A 13,631-nucleotide genomic window follows, 5' to 3' on the forward strand; every position below is an offset into this window, starting at 1 on the left:
TAGACCAAATTTGGCGTCTTTCAACTATCCAAAAAACACACACACTTTCACAAATTCTATATACTAATTATATATATATATATATATACATATATATACGATTTATAGCTGGAGCGTTTAAACAAAAAACCTTTGACCAACGATCTTTTTTGATACAATTTTACATAGAACTGGGGCGCTATAGACAAGACTCGATATTACAAAACTAAAGAATCAAACAATTTAGATTTAGATTTAGTGAGGCCAGAACAGGAGAACGCAGCAAAAACGCAAAAATCGAAAACAAAAAGAACGAAGTAAATATACGTGTGTTTAACATTTGAGACTGTCCCGTGGGGCTACAATTTACATAGACATTATGTACTATATAGAGTTGAATTGATTTAGTTTGACATTCATTTGGAATCCATGCCAGCCCAATACAAATATGCATCAAAACATTTTCTATAGCTTTAAATGTATATTAATCAAACATTGATCAACTTATGTAAAACTAGAGTCTATGTATAAACATATAGAATGTTTATAAATTGTGTGTTTGATAAAACGCTGAATATTTCCACTAATGTTTTTTATTATAATCATTTTGTTTTTCAAAATATACTCAAATATCAAAATGATTTAAATGTGTAGTTAATCGTACATGTAATTGCCGAAGCTTAAAGACCGCACATTAAATAAAAGAAAAAACTTTAAAACACACAAAATTGATGAAACACTGAAATCAAAAAAGAGATCTTCAAACATAAAGAATTTAACATTATGGTCATGATATGTGTACAGATGATCGAATAATAAAGAAGGATACATTTATATTTCAAGTTTTTCTGTGTGCGTGCGAAGCGAGCATGAGAATGTTTAAATAAAAAGCCACAATGAAACATAACTCTTAAATGTTTTAACTAACAACTAGTTACTAACTAATTATCGGTACACAGTACGCAGCCGAATTGTCACAGTCTTTGCATGGTCAAGAACACATTCGAATCTCAGTTCCTGCTGCTGTTGACCTTGTAGATGCGACATTTGTTGTCCGTCAGGGCGGCCAGGTAGTAGCCAGCCGGCGTGCCCACTGGACAGATGTCGTAGACCACCTCGTTGACGGGTATCGTTTGGACACGTTCCTCGCGCCGCACATCGTACATTATCAGCTGCTTGTTGTCCTGCAAGTAGCCAATGACCAGCGTATTATCTTCCACGCCCATTTGTGTGGGTCGTGTCATATAGGGCGTGGCAGTTGAGCCAAATATTGTGGCCTTAACCTGGAGCACTGGAATGCCATCTATTTTGTCCAACTTGGCGAGTATAAAGCGCGACTGCGTACACTGGGCATTGGAGCGTGCCGAGAAGAGCACCGTGTCCTGCACCACATCATAATGCATGGACAGGAAGGGACCATCCACGTTGAGGCGCGTGGGCAGGGCCGTATCATTGGCATACTCATAGAATTTCACTATGGTCAGCTGGCAGACAAGAAAGCCCCCATTGCTGAACACCTTGCCCGCGGGCACGGCAGCTACGTTTATCACAGGACTAAAGTTTTCTGCAAAGACGCGTAAGCTTTAGAGAATCGTTTCGAGAAGCGGGCACATACTTACCCTCAGATGGAAACTCGCTGAGGATCGTCTCCGGGAAGCGCATGTCGAACACATAGACACCACCGCGCAGGTCGCCCGCATATAGAAAGTGCTCACGCTCATTGCGGTCCACGCCGCAGGACCACAGCGGCTTGTCATTGGCCGTGAACACGCTGCTGCACACCCGGGTGCGTATGTCGAAAGTTTTAATGCGCGTCTCCCGACTGGCCACGGTCAACAGATGCTGGCTGTCGCTGAAGCCAATATCGCGCACCAGCAAGGACGAGGTGTGCAGAAAGTGCAGCGGCTTGAAGCTGGGCGAATCGATGAAGCGCACTCCATAGCCGGGGAACAGAACCTGTGCGCTCTTCTGGGACGCAACCAGCGTGGAGTGCTGAGCCGAGTAGAGCAGTACGCGGCAGCCGGGATCTCGTGTTATCTCAAAGTTCTTTTCCATGTATAGTCGATGGCTGGTCAAGTGGTTGAGGCTCTTCAGTGTGCCCCCGCCACTGCCTATATTGTCGCCAAAGGCGCCGCGACAGCCGCCGCCCGCGCGCACCACCTGGCGCAGCCGCTCGTAATCCAGCTGCAGTTCGTTCAGCTTGCTGACGGTTAGGGAATGTGACATCTTGACTGTTGCCAGTTCGGTGGTCAGCGCCTGGGCGCGGCGACGCTCTGCATCCAGCTCCCTGCGCATGTCGTGCTCCTCGGTGCGATCAATGGCCCGCAGTCGCTTCGCATAAAGGCAGCGTATGTCCCGATTGGCGGCCTTTGTCTTGCACTGCGGGCACACCTTAACCGCCGACTGCCGTTGACTCTCGATGAGCCAGCGTCGTATGCAGGACTCGCCAAACAGATGACCGCAGCGCAGTGATACCAGACGATGTTCTCCACTCATCTCCCACGACTCCAGGCATATGGGACACGTCATGCCGTCGTCCTCTTCGTCGTTCGACGGTGGCTTGGCTACCGGCGTTCCCATTCCAGTGCTGGCCACGTTGGATAGACGCTTGCGTTTCTTTGGTGGTGATGGCGAGTCAAGATTTATTATGTTACTCTGTTGCAGCTGTGCTCTGCGAGACGTTGTGGGTCGCTCAGCAGCTGGTTCCAGCAGAACAACCTCATCTTCTTCATCAGGAAGTGGCGGCTCTGGCTCGCCTGTTGGCTCGGGTTCTGCTTGAGCAGGCTCTGCTTGCTCAGGTTCTGCTGGCTCAGGTTCTGCTTGCTCTGGTTCTGCTGGCTCAGGTTCTGCTTGCGCTGGTTCAGGATTGGCATCTTCAGTATCAGTTTCTTCGACATCAGTTTCATCAGGATCTGCTGGCTCAGGTTCTGCCGGCTCAGTATCACTTTCTTCAGGATCAGTTTCAAAATCTCCGTGCTCTTCTGCATACTCAGAATCGGTCTCCTCATCCGAAATCATTAAATCCTGATACTCTTCTTCGTGTTCCCCCCCAAACAGCATGTCTATCAGCATCAGCGCGTATCTCGCATCCGCGTCTCGATTGTTCATGGAACAAAAGTAGTTTTAAAAAATTGCGTGGAACCGAAAATTAACGTTGAAATGCTTTTATGGGCTTAGCATTTTGCTGTATTCGTTTGCCTTAGCAGCGATAATAAAAACATTAATAAAGCGCGTTGAATTTGTTGACTTAAAGTTGCAAAATCTGGCAGCACTGTCGCGATATAATCGAGTAGATATGCCCAAGTATCGATGCTCTGCACACCATTTCGAGTCGACAATTTCGACGCCGCCGACGCCATTCATTTTTGGTTTTGTAAAGAAAGGAACGATTCCAATTGTTTATTAGCGCACAAATTGTGTAAAAAGCACGCAAAAAATAACAACTCAAAGCATTGTAGACACCCAGCCACTTTTGAATTGAATAATACTCGCGAACTGCTATAAAATAGCTTCATTGCCGGCAACTACATTGTGAATTCCGGCAAAAAAAAAAAATTGCATCAGTATTAGTGCCTGGATACAAATTGCAAATTCCCAGGGCACACACACTGCAAGATATTTGCGAGTAGTTCTCAGGTGAAAGTGCGCTGCTTGAACACGCAACACAGCCGATTTGGTAAGCGACATTCCGAATACTTTTTAAGCGCAACGCAATTTGCTGACTAACCGGTCTGTCCTTGAACCCGACAGACTTGGCTGCTGTCCCATTTGAGTGAGAGACCCAAACACACGCGCCGCTAGCAAAAGCCACTGCCAGGGTGCCGCCGACGCCGCCGCCGCAATCAATTAAACTTCAACTACTTAAATCAAACGCCCCGCAATCACCCCCGCGTCACTGCCGCCCACTAACACCTCATAACATAACGGGAATAAACGAAATCTTAATATGGCCGAGGCAAAAACACCCGAAAAGATGCTGTCTGCCAAGCCGCCGGTCTATCATCAAAATAGCCATAGTCCAAACGCCACGCTGCAACTGCCGAGCCCCATCATCACGCGGCGTACACGCACGGCCTCCACGTAAGTGAGCCCCCTCTCTGCCCTCGCACCCAACCCCTCCCACCTTAACACATTCCAACTCTCTCTCATCTGGCATTGATTTAATTGTCTGCTCCTCCTTCTCCTTTCTGCTTGCACAATCACGCGCGCGCACTCAACAGTTCGGCGCGTGCCATGGAAAACCCGGTTGTAAGCGGCGTTGTGAAATCTTTTAGCCGCACCAAAGGACACGGCTTTATTACGCCCCATGGCGGCGGCGAGGACGTTTTTTGCCATGTTTCCGAGTAAGTTTTTGTTTTTTTTTTTTGTTTTACCTTCACGCTTGCAACAAAAATAAACACTATTTAAATCCAAAACAGCATCGAGGGCGAATATGTGCCCATGCCCGGCGACGAGGTCAAGTATCGGCTGTGCGCCATTCCGCCCAAGTTCGAGAAACATCAGGCCGTGCACGTGCAGATAAGCAACTTGACGCCCGAGGTGCACCACAAGTGGGAGGAGTCCGTCTTCTGCGGCTCGCCCGCCAAATAGAAACCATTTGCAAAGGCCTTCCAAAATTTAATTAACTGGAGCACGTCATATCCGGGCGCAAACAAAGCAAATGAAAAAACAATAAATATGATCAACAACAGCAGCAAAAACAGTTGGGAGACGACGCTCGAAACAGAAAAGAAGCACAACAAAATAAAATATAATAAGAGTAAACGAGAGCAAGCACACAAAGCGACTTTATCAATCGTATGCCACACAGCCAGCCAGCCAGTTTCAATTAAAAATCTTTATTATTATTAAGCTAAGCTGAAATATATTAACCCATGTCACAATTGTGTTAGACTTTTTTGAAAAGCGATGCGAAACCAGTTTGAAGAATTTATGAATTTGTCTTGAAATGGAATATGTATGTATGTGTTATTTAGGAACGGCAGTTTCGTCATTTTGATTTGGAGCCTGTAACAGTATATGAATATACTTAATTTTTGAATTATATGAAATAATTAATATGTAAAAGCAAAGCCCGAGTCACAATAAAAATAAACTGAAATCAAAATATACGTCTTTTTCTTGCGGGTTAACAATGCTGGGGTTAATTGGCTTATCAACGCAGCGTAGAAAATTAAAGATGCTGGGTCGTGACATACAAATAGACATTTGTTTGTTTCTTTCGCATGTGTGTAAATATTTGTTAATTTATCCAATAACCCGTTGCGAAAGAAGCTTTGAATGAGGTATCGATACATCGATAGCTATCATAGCTTTCGATAAGTTCGATGTGGCTGCAGAGAATCGTCGATGTGCGTCAAATTAGCGGCGGTGAGTTAGCGTCGAATTTTGGTACTTGGTATCGGAAAAGGAATCGGTCACTTTAAAATGCATTTATTTATGTTTTTAAGCACAAAACCAAATAAATTTAAATGCAGAATTGCAATAAATTAAATTATTTACTATCTATATTCATTTATTTTTGAATTTTAATTTATAATATGGGTAAACCAAGGGGTTAAAATATTAGGTTTTCACCATTCCATAAACATTTAAATTTAGGGACGATGGCCCCGAAAACCGCATATACACGATTAAAGCCTATAGTTTCTCCTACCCAACTGTGAAAATTTGATTAAAATCGTCGGTACCATTTTTAAGATATTTGGAAAAGAGTGCAACAACCCCCAAGTCAGCCCCATATAAAATGACCGCAAAAAATCAACCTTGTTTTCGAGCCCTTATTTCTTAGCTCAGAGACAATGGCCCTCAATGCACGGTATACCCTCTTGTAGATAGATATTTTAAGAAGCTTTAGGCACTAATTTTAAGTAAATGGACGGTACAGATTTTGAGAAAATTAATTAATTGTAAGCCAACCTCATATAGTTCATTCAAAAAGTCTATCGAACTGCTAGTTCCTACGTGAACTGAATCACTGCCTGGCATCAGTGTTGAACAATTTTGTACAGAACTGAGCGGGAACCAACTCAATTTGAATTATATGTAATCATGAAAAAATGGGAAGGACTCAAAGTAAATTAAATTAAAAAGTCAAAAAAAATTATATGAGAAGTATTAAGTCATACTTAATAGCGCAGTTTATGAAAAAAATGCAGTTTTCCAATTTTTTCTTTACATCCTATGTTAATGCAAAAAAACAACCTGGCAATATTATATATCAAACTGTTAAATGGCAGCCATATTTTAAACTTTATTATTTAATTTCTGCGAACGCGGCCCCAAATGCACGGTAGTTGTGCATATAGAGCACGATTTATCAATCATTTTGCTATTTATTTCATTAAAATCATCGGTACAGATTTTGAGAAATTCTCATTTTTCTATTTCTCTCATAACATCCTATGTTAATGCAAAAAAACAACCTGGCAATATTATATATCATACTGTTAAATGGCAGCCATATTTTAAACTTTATTATTTAATTTCTGCGAACGCGGCCCCAAATGCACGGTAGTTGTGCATATAGAGCACGATTTATCAATCATTTTGCTATTTATTTCATTAAAATCATCGGTACAGATTTTGAGAAATTCTCATTTTTCTATTTCTCTCATAACATCCTATGTTAATGCAAAAAAACAACCTGGCAATATTATATATCAAACTGTTAAATGGCAGCCATATTTTAAGCTTTATTATTTAATTTCTGCGAACGCGGCCCCAAATGCACGGTAGTTGTGCATATAGAGCACGATTTATCAATCATTTTGCTATTTATTTCATTAAAATCATCGGTACAGATTTTGAGAAATTCTCATTTTTCTATTTCTCTCATAACATCCTATGTTAATGCAAAAAAACAACCTGGCAATATTATATATCATACTGTTAAATGGCAGCCATATTTTAAACTTTATTATTTAATTTCTGCGAACGCGGCCCCAAATGCACGGTAGTTGTGCATATAGAGCACGATTTATCAATCATTTTGCTATTTATTTCATTAAAATCATCGGTACAGATTTTGAGAAATTCTCATTTTTCTATTTCTCTCATAACATCCTATGTTAATGCAAAAAAACAACCTGGCAATATTATATATCAAACTGTTAAATGGCAGCCATATTTTAAGCTTTATTATTTAATTTCTGCGAACGCGGCCCCAAATGCACGGTAGTTGTGCATATAGAGCACGATTTATCAATCATTTTGCTATTTATTTCATTAAAATCATCGGTACAGATTTTGAGAAATTCTCATTTTTCTATTTCTCTCATAACATCCTATGTTAATGCAAAAAAACAACCTGGCAATATTATATATCATACTGTTAAATGGCAGCCATATTTTAAACTTTATTATTTAATTTCTGCGAACGCGGCCCCAAATGCACGGTAGTTGTGCATATAGAGCACGATTTATCAATCATTTTGCTATTTATTTCATTAAAATCATCGGTACAGATTTTGAGAAATTCTCATTTTTCTATTTCTCTCATAACATCCTATGTTAATGCAAAAAAACAACCTGGCAATATTATATATCATACTGTTAAATGGCAGCCATATTTTAAACTTTATTATTTAATTTCTGCGAACGCGGCCCCAAATGCACGGTAGTTGTGCATATAGAGCACGATTTATCAATCATTTTGCTATTTATTTCATTAAAATCATCGGTACAGATTTTGAGAAATTCTCATTTTTCTATTTCTCTCATAACATCCTATGTTAATGCAAAAAAACAACCTGGCAATATTATATATCAAACTGTTAAATGGCAGCCATATTTTAAGCTTTATTATTTAATTTCTGCGAACGCGGCCCCAAATGCACGGTAGTTGTGCATATAGAGCACGATTTATCAATCATTTTGCTATTTATTTCATTAAAATCATCGGTACAGATTTTGAGAAATTCTCATTTTTCTATTTCTCTCATAACATCCTATGTTAATGCAAAAAAACAACCTGGCAATATTATATATCATACTGTTAAATGGCAGCCATATTTTAAACTTTATTATTTAATTTCTGCGAACGCGGCCCCAAATGCACGGTAGTTGTGCATATAGAGCACGATTTATCAATCATTTTGCTATTTATTTCATTAAAATCATCGGTACAGATTTTGAGAAATTCTCATTTTTCTATTTCTCTCATAACATCCTATGTTAATGCAAAAAAACAACCTGGCAATATTATATATCAAACTGTTAAATGGCAGCCATATTTTAAGCTTTATTATTTAATTTCTGCGAACGCGGCCCCAAATGCACGGTAGTTGTGCATATAGAGCACGATTTATCAATCATTTTGCTATTTATTTCATTAAAATCATCGGTACAGATTTTGAGAAATTCTCATTTTTCTATTTCTCTCATAACATCCTATGTTAATGCAAAAAAACAACCTGGCAATATTATATATCATACTGTTAAATGGCAGCCATATTTTAAACTTTATTATTTAATTTCTGCGAACGCGGCCCCAAATGCACGGTAGTTGTGCATATAGAGCACGATTTATCAATCATTTTGCTATTTATTTCATTAAAATCATCGGTACAGATTTTGAGAAATTCTCATTTTTCTATTTCTCTCATAACATCCTATGTTAATGCAAAAAAACAACCTGGCAATATTATATATCAAACTGTTAAATGGCAGCCATATTTTAAGCTTTATTATTTAATTTCTGCGAACGCGGCCCCAAATGCACGGTAGTTGTGCATATAGAGCACGATTTATCAATCATTTTGCTATTTATTTCATTAAAATCATCGGTACAGATTTTGAGAAATTCTCATTTTTCTATTTCTCTCATAACATCCTATGTTAATGCAAAAAAACAACCTGGCAATATTATATATCAAACTGTTAAATGGCAGCCATATTTTAAGCTTTATTATTTAATTTCTGCGAACGCGGCCCCAAATGCACGGTAGTTGTGCATATAGAGCACGATTTATCAATCATTTTGCTATTTATTTCATTAAAATCATCGGTACAGATTTTGAGAAATTCTCATTTTTCTATTTCTCTCATAACATCCTATGTTAATGCAAAAAAACAACCTGGCAATATTATATATCATACTGTTAAATGGCAGCCATATTTTAAACTTTATTATTTAATTTCTGCGAACGCGGCCCCAAATGCACGGTAGTTGTGCATATAGAGCACGATTTATCAATCATTTTGCTATTTATTTCATTAAAATCATCGGTACAGATTTTGAGAAATTCTCATTTTTCTATTTCTCTCATAACATCCTATGTTAATGCAAAAAAACAACCTGGCAATATTATATATCAAACTGTTAAATGGCAGCCATATTTTAAGCTTTATTATTTAATTTCTGCGAACGCGGCCCCAAATGCACGGTAGTTGTGCATATAGAGCACGATTTATCAATCATTTTGCTATTTATTTCATTAAAATCATCGGTACAGATTTTGAGAAATTCTCATTTTTCTATTTCTCTCATAACATCCTATGTTAATGCAAAAAAACAACCTGGCAATATTATATATCAAACTGTTAAATGGCAGCCATATTTTAAGCTTTATTATTTAATTTCTGCGAACGCGGCCCCAAATGCACGGTAGTTGTGCATATAGAGCACGATTTATCAATCATTTTGCTATTTATTTCATTAAAATCATCGGTACAGATTTTGAGAAATTCTCATTTTTCTATTTCTCTCATAACATCCTATGTTAATGCAAAAAAACAACCTGGCAATATTATATATCAAACTGTTAAATGGCAGCCATATTTTAAGCTTTATTATTTAATTTCTGCGAACGCGGCCCCAAATGCACGGTAGTTGTGCATATAGAGCACGATTTATCAATCATTTTGCTATTTATTTCATTAAAATCATCGGTACAGATTTTGAGAAATTCTCATTTTTCTATTTCTCTCATAACATCCTATGTTAATGCAAAAAAACAACCTGGCAATATTATATATCATACTGTTAAATGGCAGCCATATTTTAAACTTTATTATTTAATTTCTGCGAACGCGGCCCCAAATGCACGGTAGTTGTGCATATAGAGCACGATTTATCAATCATTTTGCTATTTATTTCATTAAAATCATCGGTACAGATTTTGAGAAATTCTCATTTTTCTATTTCTCTCATAACATCCTATGTTAATGCAAAAAAACAACCTGGCAATATTATATATCATACTGTTAAATGGCAGCCATATTTTAAACTTTATTATTTAATTTCTGCGAACGCGGCCCCAAATGCACGGTAGTTGTGCATATAGAGCACGATTTATCAATCATTTTGCTATTTATTTCATTAAAATCATCGGTACAGATTTTGAGAAATTCTCATTTTTCTATTTCTCTCATAACATCCTATGTTAATGCAAAAAAACAACCTGGCAATATTATATATCATACTGTTAAATGGCAGCCATATTTTAAACTTTATTATTTAATTTCTGCGAACGCGGCCCCAAATGCACGGTAGTTGTGCATATAGAGCACGATTTATCAATCATTTTGCTATTTATTTCATTAAAATCATCGGTACAGATTTTGAGAAATTCTCATTTTTCTATTTCTCTCATAACATCCTATGTTAATGCAAAAAAACAACCTGGCAATATTATATATCAAACTGTTAAATGGCAGCCATATTTTAAGCTTTATTATTTAATTTCTGCGAACGCGGCCCCAAATGCACGGTAGTTGTGCATATAGAGCACGATTTATCAATCATTTTGCTATTTATTTCATTAAAATCATCGGTACAGATTTTGAGAAATTCTCATTTTTCTATTTCTCTCATAACATCCTATGTTAATGCAAAAAAACAACCTGGCAATATTATATATCAAACTGTTAAATGGCAGCCATATTTTAAGCTTTATTATTTAATTTCTGCGAACGCGGCCCCAAATGCACGGTAGTTGTGCATATAGAGCACGATTTATCAATCATTTTGCTATTTATTTCATTAAAATCATCGGTACAGATTTTGAGAAATTCTCATTTTTCTATTTCTCTCATAACATCCTATGTTAATGCAAAAAAACAACCTGGCAATATTATATATCAAACTGTTAAATGGCAGCCATATTTTAAGCTTTATTATTTAATTTCTGCGAACGCGGCCCCAAATGCACGGTAGTTGTGCATATAGAGCACGATTTATCAATCATTTTGCTATTTATTTCATTAAAATCATCGGTACAGATTTTGAGAAATTCTCATTTTTCTATTTCTCTCATAACATCCTATGTTAATGCAAAAAAACAACCTGGCAATATTATATATCATACTGTTAAATGGCAGCCATATTTTAAACTTTATTATTTAATTTCTGCGAACGCGGCCCCAAATGCACGGTAGTTGTGCATATAGAGCACGATTTATCAATCATTTTGCTATTTATTTCATTAAAATCATCGGTACAGATTTTGAGAAATTCTCATTTTTCTATTTCTCTCATAACATCCTATGTTAATGCAAAAAAACAACCTGGCAATATTATATATCATACTGTTAAATGGCAGCCATATTTTAAACTTTATTATTTAATTTCTGCGAACGCGGCCCCAAATGCACGGTAGTTGTGCATATAGAGCACGATTTATCAATCATTTTGCTATTTATTTCATTAAAATCATCGGTACAGATTTTGAGAAATTCTCATTTTTCTATTTCTCTCATAACATCCTATGTTAATGCAAAAAAACAACCTGGCAATATTATATATCAAACTGTTAAATGGCAGCCATATTTTAAGCTTTATTATTTAATTTCTGCGAACGCGGCCCCAAATGCACGGTAGTTGTGCATATAGAGCACGATTTATCAATCATTTTGCTATTTATTTCATTAAAATCATCGGTACAGATTTTGAGAAATTCTCATTTTTCTATTTCTCTCATAACATCCTATGTTAATGCAAAAAAACAACCTGGCAATATTATATATCATACTGTTAAATGGCAGCCATATTTTAAACTTTATTATTTAATTTCTGCGAACGCGGCCCCAAATGCACGGTAGTTGTGCATATAGAGCACGATTTATCAATCATTTTGCTATTTATTTCATTAAAATCATCGGTACAGATTTTGAGAAATTCTCATTTTTCTATTTCTCTCATAACATCCTATGTTAATGCAAAAAAACAACCTGGCAATATTATATATCAAACTGTTAAATGGCAGCCATATTTTAAGCTTTATTATTTAATTTCTGCGAACGCGGCCCCAAATGCACGGTAGTTGTGCATATAGAGCACGATTTATCAATCATTTTGCTATTTATTTCATTAAAATCATCGGTACAGATTTTGAGAAATTCTCATTTTTCTATTTCTCTCATAACATCCTATGTTAATGCAAAAAAACAACCTGGCAATATTATATATCAAACTGTTAAATGGCAGCCATATTTTAAGCTTTATTATTTAATTTCTGCGAACGCGGCCCCAAATGCACGGTAGTTGTGCATATAGAGCACGATTTATCAATCATTTTGCTATTTATTTCATTAAAATCATCGGTACAGATTTTGAGAAATTCTCATTTTTCTATTTCTCTCATAACATCCTATGTTAATGCAAAAAAACAACCTGGCAATATTATATATCATACTGTTAAATGGCAGCCATATTTTAAACTTTATTATTTAATTTCTGCGAACGCGGCCCCAAATGCACGGTAGTTGTGCATATAGAGCACGATTTATCAATCATTTTGCTATTTATTTCATTAAAATCATCGGTACAGATTTTGAGAAATTCTCATTTTTCTATTTCTCTCATAACATCCTATGTTAATGCAAAAAAACAACCTGGCAATATTATATATCATACTGTTAAATGGCAGCCATATTTTAAACTTTATTATTTAATTTCTGCGAACGCGGCCCCAAATGCACGGTAGTTGTGCATATAGAGCACGATTTATCAATCATTTTGCTATTTATTTCATTAAAATCATCGGTACAGATTTTGAGAAATTCTCATTTTTCTATTTCTCTCATAACATCCTATGTTAATGCAAAAAAACAACCTGGCAATATTATATATCAAACTGTTAAATGGCAGCCATATTTTAAGCTTTATTATTTAATTTCTGCGAACGCGGCCCCAAATGCACGGTAGTTGTGCATATAGAGCACGATTTATCAATCATTTTGCTATTTATTTCATTAAAATCATCGGTACAGATTTTGAGAAATTCTCATTTTTCTATTTCTCTCATAACATCCTATGTTAATGCAAAAAAACAACCTGGCAATATTATATATCATACTGTTAAATGGCAGCCATATTTTAAACTTTATTATTTAATTTCTGCGAACGCGGCCCCAAATGCACGGTAGTTGTGCATATAGAGCACGATTTATCAATCATTTTGCTATTTATTTCATTAAAATCATCGGTACAGATTTTGAGAAATTCTCATTTTTCTATTTCTCTCATAACATCCTATGTTAATGCAAAAAAACAACCTGGCAATATTATATATCATACTGTTAAATGGCAGCCATATTTTAAACTTTATTATTTAATTTCTGCGAACGCGGCCCCAAATGCACGGTAGTTGTGCATATAGAGCACGATTTATCAATCATTTTGCTATTTATTTCATTAAAATCATCGGTAC

General features: G+C 36.8%; 2 protein-coding genes across 2 annotated transcripts; one reads left to right on the forward strand and one right to left on the reverse strand.

Annotated features, from left to right (window-relative positions):
* Positions 1-778: 778 nt before the first annotated feature.
* On the reverse strand, positions 779-3,235 carry mus302 (mutagen-sensitive 302). Its single transcript, XM_002046985.4, has 2 exons — positions 1,599-3,235; positions 779-1,543 (listed from the first exon to the last, which is right to left on the reverse strand). Exons 1-2 carry the CDS (start codon positions 3,085-3,087, stop codon positions 990-992), a joined length of 2,043 nt encoding a protein of 680 aa, XP_002047021.1. The 5' UTR covers positions 3,088-3,235; the 3' UTR covers positions 779-989.
* Positions 3,236-3,322: 87 nt separating this feature from the next.
* LOC6623958 (cold shock domain-containing protein CG9705) lies at positions 3,323-4,862 on the forward strand. Its single transcript, XM_002046986.4, has 4 exons — positions 3,323-3,655; positions 3,730-4,059; positions 4,200-4,322; positions 4,398-4,862. The coding sequence occupies exons 2-4, from the start codon at positions 3,926-3,928 to the stop codon at positions 4,567-4,569; spliced, it is 429 nt and encodes a 142-aa protein (XP_002047022.1). The 5' UTR covers positions 3,323-3,655; positions 3,730-3,925; the 3' UTR covers positions 4,570-4,862.
* The last annotated feature ends 8,769 nt before the right edge of the window (positions 4,863-13,631 follow it).

The sequence above is a fragment of the Drosophila virilis genome, chromosome 3 (assembly GCF_030788295.1).
Source record: "Drosophila virilis strain 15010-1051.87 chromosome 3, Dvir_AGI_RSII-ME, whole genome shotgun sequence".
Classification (NCBI taxonomy): Eukaryota; Metazoa; Arthropoda; class Insecta; order Diptera; family Drosophilidae; genus Drosophila; species Drosophila virilis.